Genomic DNA, 18,618 nt, shown 5'->3' on the forward strand with positions numbered 1-18,618 from the left:
GAATTTATGCTAAAACCTTGCATGGTAAGTGGTGACTTACTCCCATATTCTTAGATATAAGACAAACCTCAACTGCATCTCACCAAATTCCTACAGACATTGCCGACTTCCTCCACTGTCAGAGAAAGCCTTGCATATGGCTGATGAGACTGAGGTATCTTATAGAATTTCACCAGATCTAAGAACCCCCTTGGGGATCCTTCCTGATCCCAGGATGCAGTCAGGTACTCTGCATGCCTCTACTTCAATAGCATCATTATTTGTAGAAATTTTTGACATACGACCTCTACATAGTTACTGTCTTATAGCTGAAATCCTCACCCTCCCTCTCCCTCTTTTAATGGCTAAAATTTAGGCATCTTTTAAGATAGCTTAAGTGTTCTCTCCTCCATGGCCCACTTCAGGCAGGCTGGATTACATAGTACTCCTCAGTACGCCGTAACACTCTATATCTTGAATTTTGTACATTGTTGTATAAGGCTATGTACACTCTATATCTTGAATTTTGTACATTGTTGTATAAGACTGTGTTGTGTGTGTGTGTGTGTGTGTGTGTGTGTGTGTGTGTGTTTGAGAGAGAGAGAGAAGGAGAGAGAATGAGACACTACACTGAGTATATGAAGACTGTGGAGATTAAGTCTTATGTATCTTTTTAATTCCTAGCATCTCTACTAATTCTCGAATTAAAACTCTCCAATGTTCCAAGCACTGTTTCTCAAACTTCAGCATCAGAATCACTTGGAAGTCTTGTTAAATAAGGAATGTTGGTTTCTACTCCCAGATTTTGTAATTCAGTATGTCTGGAGTGGAACCTAGAAATAGGATTTCTAATAAATTCCTAGGAGATACTAATGCTTCTGGTACAGAGATCATACATTGAAAATTACTAGAGCAGGTTCTCAACTGGTGATGAGCATTACACATAATCATTATCATCTACTCACACCTACTAAATTAGAATTTTCAGTAGGGTGGAACAGGCACACTTTTTCTTCCTCCCTTCTTTTCTCTTTCTCCCTCTTTCTCTGTACTCCTTCCAGTTTTTTTTTTTTTCTCTCTCCTTCTTCCCTCCCCTCTCCTTCCTTCCTGGCTTAAAACCTTCACAGGTGATCCTGGTTAAGAATCATAAGCTCAAAATTTAACTCCAGGATCTGGACTTTATCTTCTTCCAAAGCCTTATTTTTCACACCTCCTCCAACTTTCTACCCTGTTCTCTAATCCTATGAAACAGCAGGCAATTGAATGTTTCCAGACCTTTACTCCTTCTCTCTTGGCCCCACAGCAGTGTTAGTTATTAATTCATGCATACATTCATGAATCCAAGCACACTCTGAGCACCTAGCATGTGTCAAGCGCAGCACAGATGCGGGGGAGAATGTAGAAGTGAACATGATGGATGCAGCTGTGACTTGAAGAGTCCATCTCATTTGTTCTAAGCTCCAGGAGCACCCGCTGCTCCTTCTCTGTTACTATGCAGGTAAATACTGACAACGTTACACTCTCTTGTAGATTGTAAATTCCATGAAGGCAGGAACTATGTCTGTCTTTGTAAGTGAACAATAAATCTTTTAAATAAATTTTTAAATAAATAAATTGAAAAGCACTTTCTCTGATATAGTTCTTTTTCTAAGATCATTTCCAGAGCGTTCTCTCCCTGCTGTCTGGTCTGACCTGCTCCCCCTCAACACAGTTGGAATTGAGCCCTGCCTTAATGAGTCTGTGCCCTAACCCACAGACTCAATACTTAAATTTTTTTATTTTATTTTGTTTACAGATTTTGCTCCTCCTACCAAACTGAACTTCTCAAAGGTTGAAACCCTTTCACTTTTTGCCTTATTAATCTTTGCACTTTCATATAGATCCTAGCATAAAAAGGGAATTTAAGAATGTTTGCCAAACTAATGCATGCATGGGCTTCCTTCTGGGGGTTTTGTTTGTTTTGTTTGTTTCCTTTTTACTGGTGCATTATAATTACACATAACAGTGGGATTCATTGTTACATATTCATACATGCACACAAGATAACAATAGAGTTTGGTCAATTTCATTCCCCAGTAAGTTTGTTTGTTTGTTTGAGACAGGGTCTCACTGTGTTGCTCAGGATAGCCTTGAACTCCTAGGCTCAAGTCATCCTCCTGCCTCAGCCTCCTAAGAAGCTGGGACTAGATATGTGTGTCATGACAATGGCTCCAGATTGTCTTGACTTATACCTGCTTTGCAATGTTTTGTACAAAATTCCTTGTAGTTTTCATAAAATCTTCTTAAAATGCTTTCATTTGTCTATAGTAGGAAGATACCCCAATTCAAATTTCATCAGTTACAATATATACAACACAGGATTTAGAGTCAAAGGTTTGTCAAGGATGTAGTTGAAATCCTTAGAGAGAGGGCAAAGTGCAACTTTTTGGAATGGCTTTTGCATTCTTGACACAAAGTTCAATTGAGGTCTTAGCTCCATCTTAAGCCTTCTATCCTGGACAAGTGAGGCACCCAGTCATTTTGCCTTTTAGGACTCTAACTCATTAAACTGATAAGATATTATTCTTGGTCTTAGCCAAAAGGCTGAGAGGCAATAGGCATCTAACTCTGACATGGAACAAAAGACATGGTTTTTAATATATACTAAGTTTTGACAGAAAGTAAGAGGCTATTTAGTTAATTAACTAACACCTTTGAAATTCATTTATAAAATGAAATCAGACAACTTCTTGATAGGAAGAGGTGTCTGAAAAAGAGGTTGTTATGCTCTACAAAATACAAAGAATATCAATGTTCTTAACGAACTATGCTCAAAGCATCATGTCATGCACATAGTAGGCCCTCAATGAATATTTATCAGATGAAAGAAGCAAAACAATAAGTGCTTTCACCTCAACCTAAAAGCACAGACTTCTGTTACTGTTGAGAATCACCAAAGACTCACACATTCCAAATCCTTCCAGGAGCCATGGTTGCACTCCCTGACCCTGGAGCCAGTGCTAAGTGTCTCCACAGGTGAACATATTCTGCTACTAGAAGTCATGCAGCTTTACCTGTGTTCAGGGACATCATCCTGCCACACATATACATGACTGCTAACCATATAGTTCATAAATGGATATAAGCTGATATATCGCCTTTTTCATCAAGCTGGAAAAGTTATAAATTCATTTCTACATGATATTATGATTATAAAAATTTTGTAGAAATTTAAGATCACTACTATATACAGCAGTTGAGTCTTCCTTAAAGTAGTCTTAGATATTTTTCAACTACATTATAGTACATATAATCTTAGCATGCATGTAAGCACATATGAATTTTACTATCAACTTCATTTTCTTTGTAGTGTATTGGATATCTGTATGTAATGGAGACCCTGGAAAGCCCACACTATTCCCACAATTACTTATTGGAAACAATGCTCATTCTATGTAACAAAAGGAAGGGTTAATGAAATTTATGTATCATTGGAGCAGATAATTTTACAAAGCTATATTCTTAAGGCTTCAGAATGAAGGATTTGACTGTGGGAGCAGTGAGTCTTAGGGGCAGGATACACCAGATAACCTCACCCACATGCATTTCTCAAACAATGCTTTTCTGTATATAAACAGAAAATAGAAAGAAGTATATGGTTTTTGTCCTTATTATTAAGTATCTGGCTTTTCTTCAGTGCACTCTTAAATTTCTGCACAATGCACAGCCTTCAGCACCCCAAGGAGCACAAACAAAGGATATCAGGCAAGTTCACCTACTCCCACTTCACAGAACAATGCTTGTTGTTAACTAAGCAATTCCCAGGGCAGATTTATGATTCATGGAGCCCAGAGTAAGTACTCAGGTTGGGTCCATGGAATCTGGGGTCAGAAGCACGTGGTACCACTCAATCCCCAGGGCTTTTAAAAAACATGAAAATGTGACCTAAAGTTTATGCTTGCATGTATACCGGAGACTATTTAGGCATTTAGAGAAATTAAAGCACATAAAGACCTCAAAACAGTTTATTGTTCATGGTCCAAGATTTAACCTTTTTTTTCTTATTTGCTGCTATGGTTTTTCTCCAGTGAATAAATGTCTACTGAATAAATAAGAAGAAGCAATTATAAAATATATATATGTATATATATATATATAATCTTATAAAAATAGACTGATAAAAATAGGTAGTTAAACATGAAAATTTTTAAAATTCATCTTCATTTCATAAACAAAATTATGACTGTGATTCTTTTTCAGTATTCTTAGACCCTGAGTTTTTGTAAGACAGAATTTGTAATCTGTATACTTAATTTAACCCAAATTTTGCATGAGAACTGTAGTTCCAGTCAGAAGAGAAGTACATACAAAGGCTTATTTTATCCTGCCTTTTCAGGGAACCTTCTGGTTAGAGTTACATCCTATTTGGTTTGGATGTGATATGTCCCCCCAAAATTCATGTGTGAGATAATGCATGAACATTCAGAGGTGAAATGATTGAGTTATTAGAGCCTTAACCCAGAGAATTAATCCCCTGATGGGGAATTAACTAAGTGGTAACTGAAGGTGGGTAGGGTGTGGCTAGAGGAGGTGGACATTGTGGACACGCCTTTGGGGTATATATTTTGTATCTGGCAAGTGGAGTCTCTCTCTCTGTCTCTCCGTCTCTGCTTCCTGATCATCATGTGAGCTGTTTCCCTTCACCACACTCTTCTGCCATGATGTTCTGCCTCACCTCAAGTCCCAAGGAATGGAGTCAGCTGTCTGTGGACTAAGAACTCTGAAACTGAAACTGTGAGCCCCCAAATAAACTTTTCCTTCTTAACATTGTTCTTGTCAGGTCTTGTGGTCACAGCAACAAAAAAGCTGACTAAAACATACCCCATAGTTTTATATCATGCTACAAATATTTAAAGTGACTTTTTTTTTTTTTTTGGTACCAGGATGGTTAACCACTGAACCACATCCCCAGCCAGTGGGGTGTTTGTCTGTCTGTTTGTTTGTTTGTTTGTATTGAGACAGGGTCTTGTTAAGTTGCTTAGGGCCTCATTAAATTTCTGAGGCTGGGTTTGAATGTAAGATCCTCCTGCCTCAGTCTCCCAAGCTGCTGGGACTAACGTAGCTTGAGAGTCTATTTCCTATCTCTTGTTGTCTGGCTCAAGTATAAAAGAGAAATTGGGTACTGTTTCCATTTTTATGTGTATGATTTTATCAAGCCACTAAAACTATGAGATAATTAAATTCTATCACTACTTTTTTACTCTTTAATGATCACTTATTAAATATTAAAACTGAGCCAGAAAAGAGAATATAAGAATATGCATATAAAGTGTATAACAATGTTTTTATAACTTTAAAGAAATTTAGAAATGATTAAATACATGGCTTAATGGTTGAAAAGCATGAGGAGCTAGTACTATATAACACAGCCATGTGTCTCAGGCTAAATGAATTTCTTGATGGGTCAGTGAAGGTATTGGGACCTTTCACATACGATAGACAATTCAAGTGCTAGTGAGGGTAAGTGGTTATCCCATGGCCTCTAAATAATTATTATGTTTCTGAGGAAAATTATGTTCTACTAAGTTTCCAATTAAATTCTGGTGTTTAAAGTTTCTATAAGTAGACTTTAACATAAACCATGAAGCTTAAAAAGGGGGAAAATACAATGAAAAAAATTTATATAAAGAAGAGACTGATACTATTGACACAATGTATTCTCAAAACACTCATAAAGTCACCAGATTACTTTCGACAAAATAATAACAGTTAGGAAGTTTTGGATTAAATGACAAAATCTGACAAAAATCCACAGCCTTCAATTCTGACATGAATGGAAAAGAACATAAATGCCTGGTCTACTGAGCTTTTCCTTGTCTATTAGCTAGGGAAGAAATGCCTTCCCAACACCTACCAGCAGAAGGTCAATGAAAAAGTAGATTAGTGAGAATAAAACAACAACAACAACAACAAAAAACAGTCCCCTACCCATTGCTTCCTACTGAATGAACTTTTGACATATCAGCAAACTCTTCTTTTCTCTTGCTGCTGCTGGTATACTGTTCGCTGTATAGCTTGAGGGACATCTGCTCCACAGCATCTCTTTGTGCTTCCAGGTAGCATAGCTGAACCTCAGCCTGGAGAGAGAAACAAAGAGGAATGACTGCTTTAATCCAGAAGGAATGCATTTCAAGTGAGGTGTAACAACTCAAAAAATTGGAATTGTTCACATCATTATATACTCCTTTTTGGGTTGGATTTAATGGGATCAATTGGGCATATTACAGAATTATATATTAGATCTGAATCTTGTAAGTTCTTCCTTAAAATATGACCTGAATAAATGAACTCTCAGAAGACTCAGTAAATACCACAAAATACCCCTGATATCATAATACTGTATGATAAAACTTTACATAAAATTTGTGAAATTCTTTAATAATATTCTTGTTCACATTGTCACATGTGTGAATGGTTCTTTATTTTCTTCCCTAGAAATAGAGAGGATTTTTTAAAAATCCAGTATTAATTCTAGTACTTCTCCAGCAGTGAAAATAGACTTCCTTTATTACATTTTTTTCCTTTTGATTCTCTGTATTGTCTTAATAATTTTAAGTCAAAGGAATAGTAATTTTGCTTACATGCAGGTTTGAATTGTTAAATCTTTCATAGTTACTTGTGTTCCCTGTAAAGAAGAGGTAGTAAGTTCACTATGCTGTTTTCTATCCAACCAATGCATTCAAAAGAATGCTGAATAATATTTGGCATGGAAATGTATTAAATAGACGCTTTATTTATTGCAGCTGTTATAATCCCTCTGGCTTTAGGGTTCCCTAGAATGCCAGATGAGACTGAGAATGAAGTCTCCTTGGGGCAAACTTGTCCATAGTAAAGAGGAAGGGGCAATGCTGAGTTCATGTACACTGTGGATCAAAAGGAGCTTATTTTTCTTTTAGTGTGATTCACTAAACCCAAGTACATCCACTAACACTTCTAATAAACCTTAATACTTCTCTTTTACAATTTTTATTAATAGTCTCCTAAGAAAAACAGTTGTGGGTCAGCTGTTGAGTAGTCACCAAAATTCTATAAAATGTAAGAAAAGTCAAGTAAGACATGACCTCTTCTTAGTCTCCAGAGACAACCAAAACCTTTTACCTGGTCTCTAGTTTTATAGGATAGACTAAGGAGAAAAAGTGTTATAAAACATTGACTGCTTTATTAAAAGACTGAATTAGGATTCTGAAAAGAAAATGGCTATCTTATGAAAAATAAGGTCTCAAACTGTTCTAGAACTTCTATGTTATTGTTTTTTGCATCCAGCTAATTAGGAGTACTCTTCATTGCTGAGGAAGGACTTAGAGAAGCAATGTTAAAATATTATGGTTACATAGCTCAAGTTTCAGAAAGTAAAAACTAATCTGTATATTGGTTCATGGAACTTTTCTTGCTTAAACCAATTGACTTGAATAAGAATAGACACATCTGGATTAAGAATTATGTCTTAACAATATAAACAAAGGATAATGTTACATGGAGTATATTCAGTTGGGGATAGGAGGTGTGGCTGGTGAGAAGGACAAAGGAAATGCTAAATCCAGTGTTATTTTGCATCTTTATTAATGATGTGGAAGAGGAGTATGCAGAATGTTAATGGCATACATAGAAGAGTGCCAGCTAAGAGATTTGCAAACACCATGGGACCTGGAAGAATTATACCTACTGATCTAGGAATAAATTTTTTAAAGATAAAACAATATAAAGAGTCAATAATTAGAAAAACAATATATTTTTTAAAAAAGCATACAAAATTTTTATGTGACAAATAATAGAGATATTAAATAACAAATAGTTTTAAAACAGTATTCTTCCCATATGTTGTCCCCTCCCTTCCACTGCAAAGTTGTAGGCACAATGAGAAGGTCATCCTATACTAAGTATTCCACAGGAAACTCAGTTACAATAATGCATCTGTGCCATTAGAGGCATGTTTGGTATGTAGATGTCTCTGTTAGTTTTTAACCATCTTAAGTAACATGCTAGACCATGGTTTATTCAGGGTAATGATCTCACATATGTGTGCCACAGGTCACTAAAAGGATCAAAAAGAGAAGCAATGCCACTATGTAATTATAATCAGCGATCATTCCTTTGTGATCCTTGGTTATTTCTGTGAACAAAGTGAAACACCTTTCACATGTTGGGATATGTGAAACAGAGTTTAGAGAACAAAGCTGAGAACAACTCAAAAGATAGTTACTTAACAAAAATGACTGAAACGTTGTAATCTGAGACTTTATTGCAGAATATTCCACAGGCATTTGGCATAGAAACTTCAGTACACTAACAAGGAGATGAATTACATGGCCCAGGTCTTTCCTATCCATCTCTATTTCTATTCCTGCTCCCAGTGATTCATTCTTAAATGTGCTGATAAAAATAGAACCACAGTAGTTCCTTTTGCTAAGGTTGAATGACTTTTCCAGTCTAAAACTCTCTGCAGACTGTTTTAAATTTTTCTCATACCATATCTTAGTCTAAAGATGAATTTAGGAGAAATAGTTTTAAAAATACAGTTCTTAAAATACAACAACAATTTCCCTATTAAAAGAATTTTATTATCATCTATGATAATGGTGGACACTTTTACAATATATTTTACATATGGAAATAATCTGATTAATATTAATGACAATAATATTTGTCAACTTAATCATTAAAGAAATAAAAAAGAGAACAAGACTCTGTGACAGATCTACCTCATTTCTAGGCTGCTGAGAGGTGCCTTCAATTGGAGTAAGAACGTAAGAAGAGCAGAATGGGTAGATGGAATGAATGAGCTAGATTTGATTCTTTTAGTTTGAGGTACTTGGTGGGACAATTAGAGCAAGATGTTCAGCAAGTATGTAGAAATATTAGGATGAAAATACGAACCTAGAGACAGCAGATGAAATTAGATAAAATGAGAATATCATGGACAGAGTGTAGGATGAGAAGAGAAAAGGACCAGATCTCACATCACCCAACTTTAGGCCTGCTCACCTACTGCCTGACCCAATACAATAGACTCTCAATTGTTCTACTTCTCTCCTTCTCCATCACCCCCAAATTCATTTTATGTATTGTTCACTGATTGACTTTTTTGTATCACAGCTAAGTTTATTGGTTGTGTCAGAGCTTGATTCTGGAACTCTTTATATCCTCATTCATTGCTTGAACTGCCATCTATACAGTCATGCCTTCTAATTTTGTCCTCTGAGCTTCATATTAAAATATCCAACCAATCATCTGCCAACACGATTTGGATTCCTTTAGACCTTACTGTTCAAAACAGAACTCTTCATTCTCATCTTTACCACCCCCCAGAGCTTTTCATACTTAGGCCTTTCCATTTAAATAAATGGTATCATATATTGTTCAGATCAGAAACCTAAGAGTCATTCATGACTCTTTCTCTTCCTCTTCATTTCTCACAATAAATTATTCTCTAAGTTGTTGATTCATCTTCCAAAATGTCTCTCCAGTTTGTCTCTCTAATCTGCACTGCTGCCAGCCTAGTCCAAGCCTTTATCACCTCTCACCTGCAGTACAATTATCTTCTAACATGTATCTCCTCTCTTGATCACTCCTACCCCTCTGCTCTCACCCCAATTAATTTCCTAAAGGTTGGTGTGGGCAGTAAAGGCTTGATAGAAGTGGTATTTGAGCCAGAACTGAGATAATGGGTATGACTTTGTCAGGAGAAGAATCAGATAGTTTTTCCCTACCCCCAGACCTGGGGATTGAACCCCAGAGGCAACACTTAGCTACATTCCCAGCCCTTTTTATCTTTTATTTTAAGACAAGGACTCACTAAGTTGCCAAGGCTGCTCTCGAACTTGTAATCCTCCTGCCTCAGTCTCCTGAGTACCTGGGATTATAGGTGTAGACAGATATCTTTATAGGCAGAGTAACTCTTTTTTTTTTTTTAAGGGTCCAAAGTCATGAAAGGATGTAACATGCTTAGAAAATGGAGAACGGAGCTTTGAGGCATTTGAATGAAGAAAATAAAGCAGAAAAGGACAGACTGGAGAAAATCAGGTTAAGGAATTCAGATACTGGGGAAATGCCACCAAAGATGTCATTGTTACTGTGATAGCCTTAATCTTCCCCCATTCTCTTCTTCTGTCTTGACAAAATAGTCTTCTGATGGATTAAAACAAATATGCTTGCATAGCTCCTGCCACTTATACTATGAGAACATCACAGTGAGAAGGGATTGTCAGTTCCTATGAGGCTGGAAGCCCAGCCTTCCAAACAGTGGGAATGCCTAAAAGATTCCAGTAACTAATACCTCTAGTAAACCTTTAACATATGTACTGAATTATGTCCCCCTTACCTCCAAATTCATATGTTGAAGCCCACAGCCCCAACATAACCATATTTCAATATAGGATCTTGAGGTAATTAAAGCTAAATGAAGTCACTTGGGTAGGGCCCTAATCCAGTAGTACTGGTGTCCCCATAAAAAGAGAAGTCATGTTTGAGTCCAGATGATACTTTGAGAAGATGGCCATCTATAAGTTAAGGAAAGGGGCCTTACCAGAAAGAACACTTGCAGACACCATATCTTGGGCTTTCAACCTTCAGAACTGTGAGATACAAATTTATTTTATTTAACCATCTGGTCTGTTGTGTTTTTTTTGTGGCAACCCAATAAAGTTAGAAATGCTGACTTTCATCTAAGGTTTAATACAATTGCTTTGCTTCTTATCATTAGTAGCATGTTTCACCCCTTTATTTTGTATGCACCTAATGCCTAAATCACAAGAGATACCCCTCCTCGAATTTAGACTACAAATTAACAATTTAATCAGGGCACAAGACACAGTGTTCTAAAATATTTCGTTTAAATTTGGCTTGGTATGTGGTGATCTAAATTCAATGCTCTTCTTTGGGACCTGAATAATTACTCAACTATAAACTTCCCTCTGAAGTTTCCCTCTGACTAATAGCAAAAGAGCCCATGGTACATTTTGGGGGTAGAGAAATTTCAGTCAATTTAATAATCTTGAAGGATTATATACACAATCACCATTATAAACACATATAGTCATATGTCTTATGTTTGTCCTTAAAAAGCACTGATTTAGTTAAGAAACCTCAATGATTTCCTTATCATGCATGTTCCAGCATCCTTTGTTGTGTTATTATGTATCCTGGAAATATTAAAATTAATTTTACTCTTCTTAATTCATATCATTGCACAGCTTCCTGCTTACTACACTAAACTTTATAGGTTTCCACCAAATCATTCATTTATCAGCTACCTAGATCCAGGTCCTCTACTTTCCTTTCTGTTTCTGTGGAAGCTGTCCATTTGTCTATCTAAAGTCAATCACTCCATTTGCACCAGACCCCCTTCTATCTGCTCAAAAGTGATCAATCATGAAAATCATCTTTCTCTCCTGAATCAATTTTTTTTTACTTTTTTTTTTTTTATTTTTACAGGCTGCATTTTGATTCATTGTACCCAAATGGGGTACGACTTTTCCTTTCTATGGTTGTGCACGATGTAGATCCACACCATTCATGTAATCATCCATGTACATAGGGTAACGATGTCTGTCTCATTCTACCATCTTTCACACCCCCGCCCCCTCCCTGCTCTCATTTCCCTCTTTCCTGAATCAAATTTTTATCCTCTATTGTATTATTCATATTAGCACATCATCCATCCTACCCTCCCCCAAAACTGTTACTTTCACCATAGTTAAAAAAAAGGAAAAGTAATTCCTGAATAGCAATTGACACTGGTCGGCTCTCCCCATTTTCCTGTTCTCCACTGTGGCAAACCCCTTGCATTATCTGTACTTGCTGATTCCAGTTTCTCTCTTCTCTTCAACATCCTCCCATCAGGTTTTCGCTCATATTCCCCATGCACTGCTCTTTCCTCAGTCCTCTACCCATTACCACCTGCTCCAACAGGGCTTGTAGGCATATTCTTGAGGGCATTTGCTCTCATTTGCCTGACAGCTCAGTCTCTCACCTCCTCAGGTCTGCTGAAATGTCATCTTGTTATCCAGGTCTTCCCTGACCTACTATTAAAACTGTAACTTACTCACACCTCTAGCAATGCCTGTCTTCCTTTCTACAAATGTACCATATGTAGCCAGATACATTATTAATTTTATGTTGTCCATCCTGCTCCAGTGGATTGGAAGTTCCATGAGGGCAGACTATTCTGGTTACATGTTTACTTCTGTATCCCTAATACCCTTCATGACCCATGTATATGATAGATATTCTATACACATTGACTCAATAAATTTACTGAGTTTGAATATTTAAAATGGATTAAAACTTACAAAGAAATAAAATTTGAAGGTTGTAGCCTCAGCTTGACATTTTAAATTGTTAGCTTTGTTCTCCCTCAGAAAGGAGACTATTTTTTCTTTGGCAGAAAAGAAAATTATTGAAATATATAACTTGTTTACTATTCTCTAGAAAAAAAGAGAAAAGAGAAAAGAAAACCTTCTTTAATTCGTAAGTTGTGTGGGCATTTGGCGGTCATATTGACAATGTCATGTTTGTATTTGGAAGACTGTATATCAGCTTAGGAAAATCATGGGTATTCTTTAATATGATGGGGGATAAACTCTACTTTTTCTGGCAATAATGTTATTATTTGGGGATATTTTTCTACTTTTACTACTAGGTCTTTAACCCTCAGTGCAGTATAGCAAAGCAAATACCTTTTTCTTTACTTCTTTAACAAATATTTACTATGCCTCTCCTCTTTCCGCTCAGTAGTATTCCTCTTCTACAACTAACCCAGATTGCTTCCTTTTTCTGAAAACACCATCAGGTCTCAAGACCCCCACAGGACTTGCCAAGAACTTCTAGGGTTGATTAGAATCTGCACTTGGAAATCTTTACTCATTTCTTTGGCAGAGTTCTTTACACTCATTCCAGGATTTAAATTTCTCACCTTTGCAGCATTTTTCCCTAAGATGTGTTTAATTTTTTGTATTTTTGCTTTTCTTGTCATTATTGACAGTTCATAATTTCCTAAAATAACTCACCTTTGGGACTGAATTCAAAGTGCATTTCCTTTGTTCAGAAACAAGCTTTCTATGAAAATTAACTTGCATATCCATGATTAGCTATATTCTGGCTAAATACAAATAGCATTTGTCATCACAATGAATAAGAATCTCATGTCATGTCATTCTTTCAGCCTTAAATGCACAACTGAGTAGAATGTCAAAACTTCTTTCTGCATAGTAAGAACAGGGAAACTTAGTAAGTAACATTTTTTTTTTCTTTTTTGAGTAATTTGGTTAAGGGCCTTCATTTATTCATTCAACAAATACGTTTTAAGTGTCTTATGTGTAAGACACGGTACAAGATACAAATGTGGGTCAGACACAGTATCTACCCCCAGGGATAATATAATCTATAATCAAAGAAAACTTAATGGTATGTAAAATGAGCTCAAATATTCATTCAAAAATAAGACTAATATTAAAAAATTTTTGCCAAAAAAAAATAAACTTAAGTATTCTTTTTATTATTGGTTAAGAGAATTAGAAAAGTATTAAAAATATATTTCCCTTGTTAAAAATTAAATATATATATATACACACACATATATATATTTAACAAGGATTCTCTAAACTTTTTTTAATATTGTTAATCATCAAAGACTACTGCATATACTAATCTTTGTACATCAGTAAACAAAAATATGATCATATTGGTAACTTCAGAAAACCGCTTTAGGTTCTCAAGATTTATTATAGCTCTCATGTCTATATGTGAAAATAACTGATTTAAGTCAAAATATTATATTTATATCTATAAAAGATTTTAATTTTTATTGACTTGTTTGCAAACCATTAAAAACTTTCACTATAATATTTAGGAAATTAAATTTCAAAACTACATCCTTAATGATATTTATTAAATGGTAAGCATTTAAACAAAGTGGAGAGATTAACAGCAATACTATTTTCATTATCCCTTATGTATTTGTGTATAAAGAAAAATGTTCTCTCCCTCTATTTTAATGACAGATGTTTACTAAAAATACAACAACAAAAATACCTTCATCTGACAAACATAAAAAATAAACATATCACACAATTGCATTTGTGAATTGTGGAGGGTTTCATCCATCACTCCCTCTATTTTGATAATGCAAATAGTTAAACTCATTAAAAATTCAGCATTTTATGTCATGAGCTAGGGTGGAAAGGAAGTGTGATTACACTGTGTGGACTGGAGGGGATGATTAGAATTTTCAATGTCTCTCCATTACCGTTTCCTTGGCAAATCTCTGCACAATGACACAGGCATCAGACCTGTATGTATATTCTACGGCACTGTTCTTATTCCCATCTTCTAAATTCCACTAAGGAAAAAAATCCTTATTTACTTTCTGGCAGAAACTAAAAATTAAAAATGTATATTTTGAAGATACAATCATAGTTTCTTTTGCCCTGCAGGACAGGCATTTCCTTCCCAAGTACAATTATGCTGGCAAATGCTACTATTAACTCTATAACTATGACATGCACTCCAGTTTCTTTGAAATTCTATAAAATAGTTACCCTTAGATGGTGATGGAAAAAAGGAATGAAGCAGGAACAACAAGAATTATTTTACATACTAATAATAACAATTTAGTTATCAAAACAGAACTGAACAAGTGTGCCTTTATACTGTTCTTTTAAAAATTTAGCCTCCTAGGGTTCTAATAATCAGGGCCTATGGTTCAGGAATGCATGGTAGCACTCAGGCTCAGTGCCTATATCCTCATTTCAAAGAGAATCATTCAAACCGACATCCACCCTGTCAAGAATCTCCACTTTGAGCTGCTAATGTAGAATAAAAATCAATATAAATTTTGATCATTTGATGAATATTTACTTCTTTCTTTAGTGTTTGGGGATTTAGAATTGAAAAGTGCTGAATCAAGTCATTTTATTTTTTTGTGTTTGTGCCAACACCAATTTACTACCCTCCAGAAAGTTCCTGAACAAGATGTCTCAGGTGGCACGCATGTTGGTTTTTCCTGTCAATCATAACAGTATGTCACTAGGGAACCATAATCATTTCCCTTTCATATTCTTAGTGTTCCAAAGAGGAATATTTTGATTACTTCCCTGGAAAAGGTAAACTTTCTCATTTAGACACACTATTGTAAGGTTAGATGTCTGTTGTTTTTGGCATTCAGTTGTGCCTAACTTGATTCTATTAAAAGTCAAACACTTCATTTTAGGCTCTAAGGGTCATGCACAATAAATAGAATTTACAAATGGGTTTCTCTATAAGGAAAATTCAGTATCACTCCCAAGACAAAGAGCTTTTATAGAAGCTGCCATCTTTCTCTATGCATCTTCTAAAAGGTAACAATATTAACTGACTGCTCTAATCAGTAGAAAGGCTTCACAATAAAAGACTTTACATTTCTATTATACATGAAAGAAAATACACTGCAAATGGCATTAAGAAAGCTTCACAATTAAAATGTGATTCCTGTGTGAGGCTAGTTACTTAAGTAAAACAGCATGCCACCATTTTTACTATGGTACTTTGAGATGTACATATGTGTGTGTGTATAACAAAAAGCTTAAAAGCTTACTATTCTTACAGAATGTTTCCATAGTGATTTTTAAAATAATGGTGTATCCCAATCTGACAAAGACTAAATTAACTGCAAGCACCAAAGAGGTAATCTATTCTCATTTTTTAAAAAAATCTCATAATATATAGTGGCAGAAGACTCGATACTAAGAAGGCATTTTTGTTGGTTTCCTATAAATTAAATAAAAATGGCAGCAGCTGCCTTTCCCAAGGATGATATAGCCCTGGACAATCACTAGATATTATGTAGACAGATGTTTTAAATAAAATAAAGTATTTAGATTGCTAGATACCTTGCTCGATATGAAGGCAATTATAGAATGTCTTTGTTAAATTACATTTTTCATTTTTGTGAGGAGAAAAAAGAACTGTCCTGGAAACAGTACCAACAGGAAATGATCCTATATCTAAAACAGCTGGAGACTGTAACTAATATAAATTTACTTGAAAATAAAAATGCTGTGTGCCTCTGGAGACATGCAGTAACATGCCATAAAAACAGATGAGACTATAGAAGTATTTAAAAGAGAGAAAATGTATTTTATCTAGATATTAATCTGAGATGTGATCCATGATAAATGAGAAATATTTGATGAAGAAGAAAAGAAAGAAAATCAGAATTCATTTTAAAAACTATAACAAATATTTTATTTAAAGTTATATTTGTAGAAATTTTTTAATTCTTAGAAAAAATAGCTTTGGTTTTTATATAGTGGTTATCAATCAACTTACTAAAGTCATAATAATAATGCAAAGGCAGATACTGTATTTGATTGGGAATTCTAATGGAAGCAGAGAAGGTTTATTATGAGTAAATTAAGGACCCTAAATGTTGGCAAAAATATTACAGTAATTCTCAAAGCTATATATAATAGCCTTAAACACAAAGACTCCCCACTACCCTCGTCCAACCCCGGATTCTAACTCTTGTTAGCTGTTGAACTAGAAAGACATCTGATACAGTAATTCACAATACATAATCATAGACATTAACATCATAACATAGATTACTTCCAATTGCACAACTTTCAATATTTTTCACTTAAAAACTGAGATGTATTAATCTACATGATAATTTTAAGAAAAGTTGTGGGCAGAAAGCTACTTGTACCGTTGTGGTGGGGAGAACCTGGATAAGCACACCCAAGTTTAGGGTGTCCACTTTTCTCATCTCCTAAGACTCTTCTTGGTTCAGCCCTTCAGGGGTCTGGGCCTCCAACAGGAGGACACTATGTGAAACTGGAATTTTTCAGGGGGTCTCCATTTATATATACATATGTCAGCTGGAGAGGAGTATTCAATGAGGGTGGAGGGAAGAGAAAGAGGATAAAGGCAGAGTGGAAAACCAAGGGAAGAAAGCAGGCATGATGAATGTGATGAGCAGTTACCACAATAGTGCCCACAAACCCCAAAATGTAATGTTCTTAAACCAGATCTTGACTTAAAGTTCTTTTGTAAGTTGATGTTGCAATAATATCCTCAAAGATAAAACTCCAAAGCTTAAACTAAGACTACAACCAAATTCAATACTTCTTCCACTTTCTACAAGTTGTCAAATATTTTTTTCTTTTATCAGTTCCTTTTAGTTATGCATGAAAGTAGAATCCATTTTGACATAATTACACAAGCATGGAATATATCTTATTCTAATGCTGATTACAGTACTCTCTTTTCCCTTTCCTTTTTCCACCTTCTGTGTTTTACTCAGCTTTTTCCATGCTGTGACTTAAAGACCTAGCCAGAACAACTGCAGGGGAGGAAAAGTTTATTTGGGGGCTCATAGTTTCAGAGGTCTCAATCCATAGATAGCCAGCTCCATTCCTCAGGGCTCAAGGTGAGGCTGAACATCATGGAAAAGAGTGTGCCAGAGGAAAGTGGCTCATATGATGATCAGAAAGCAGAGGGAGAGCTATCCACTTGCCATCTATAAATACATACTCCAAAGCCATGCTCCCAATGCTCCACCTCCTCCAGTCACATCCCACCGGCCTTCAGTTACCACTCATTTAATCCTATCAGGTGATTCATTCACTAATTTTGTTAAGGTTCTCATAACCCAGATCACTTCTCTTCTGAACCCTCTTGCATTGTCTCACAAATGAGCTTTTGGTGATACCGCACATCCAAGCCATAACATTCTGTTCTCTTCCCTCTACTGATCTTTCTTCCATTTACCCATAGGTTTTTTTTTTTTTTTTTTTTAATTCATTTCTTGTGGATGTACATGACAGTGAAGATTCACTGTGCTGTATTCATATATGCACATAGGAAAGTTAGGTCAGATTCATTCCACTCTCTTTCCTTTTCCTATTCCCTCGCCCTTCCCTTCATTCCCCTTTGACTAATCCAATGAACTTCTATCCCTCCTCCCCACCATGTGGATTAGCTTTCACATACCAGAGAAAACATTCAATCTTTTGTTTTGGAGGATTGACTTATTTCACTTAGCAAAATAGTCTCCAGATCTATCCATTTACCAACAAATGTCATAAAGTCATTCATCTTTATGGCTGAGTAGTATACCATTGTAAATAAATGCCACATTTGCTTTACTCATTCACCTGTTGAAGGGCACCTAGGTTGGCTCTATAGCTTAGCTATTGTGAATTGCACTGCTATAAACATTGAAGTGACTGTACCACTGTAATATGCTGATTTTAAATCCTTTGAATATATGTCCAAGGAATGGGATAACTGGTCAAATAGTGGTTCCCTTCTTAGTTTTTTTGAGGAATTTCCATACTGCTTTCCAGAATAATGCGCCAGTTTGCAGTTCTAACAACAATGTATGAATGTACCCTTTTCCCCAACATCCTCACCAACATTTGTTGCTTGTATTCTTGATAATTGCCATTCTGACTGGAGTTAGATGAAATTTCAGTGTAGTTTTAATTTGCATTTCTCTAATTGCTAGAGATGTTGAACATTTTTTCATATATTTGTTGACCATTCATATTTCTTCTTTTGAGAAATATCTGTTTAGTTCCATAAATACAGTCATCTCATATTAGACAAAGGTGATAAATACTT

The 18,618-nt window shown here is 35.5% G+C and overlaps 1 protein-coding gene across 2 annotated transcripts in view; it reads right to left on the reverse strand.

Moving 5' to 3' along the window:
- The window catches only part of AKAP6 (A-kinase anchoring protein 6), a 481,595-nt gene that overhangs the window by 145,859 nt on the left and 317,118 nt on the right, over window positions 1-18,618 (reverse strand). For both annotated transcript variants that reach the window (XM_079127203.1, XM_079127204.1), the window contains exon 8: window positions 5,947-6,095. In XM_079127203.1, coding sequence (XP_078983329.1) covers window positions 5,947-6,095 — 149 coding nt within the window. The remainder of the gene's footprint in view (window positions 1-5,946; window positions 6,096-18,618) is intronic.

Source organism: Sciurus vulgaris, assembly GCF_902686455.1.
Source record: "Sciurus vulgaris genome assembly, chromosome: 2".
NCBI lineage: Eukaryota > Metazoa > Chordata > Mammalia > Rodentia > Sciuridae > Sciurus > Sciurus vulgaris.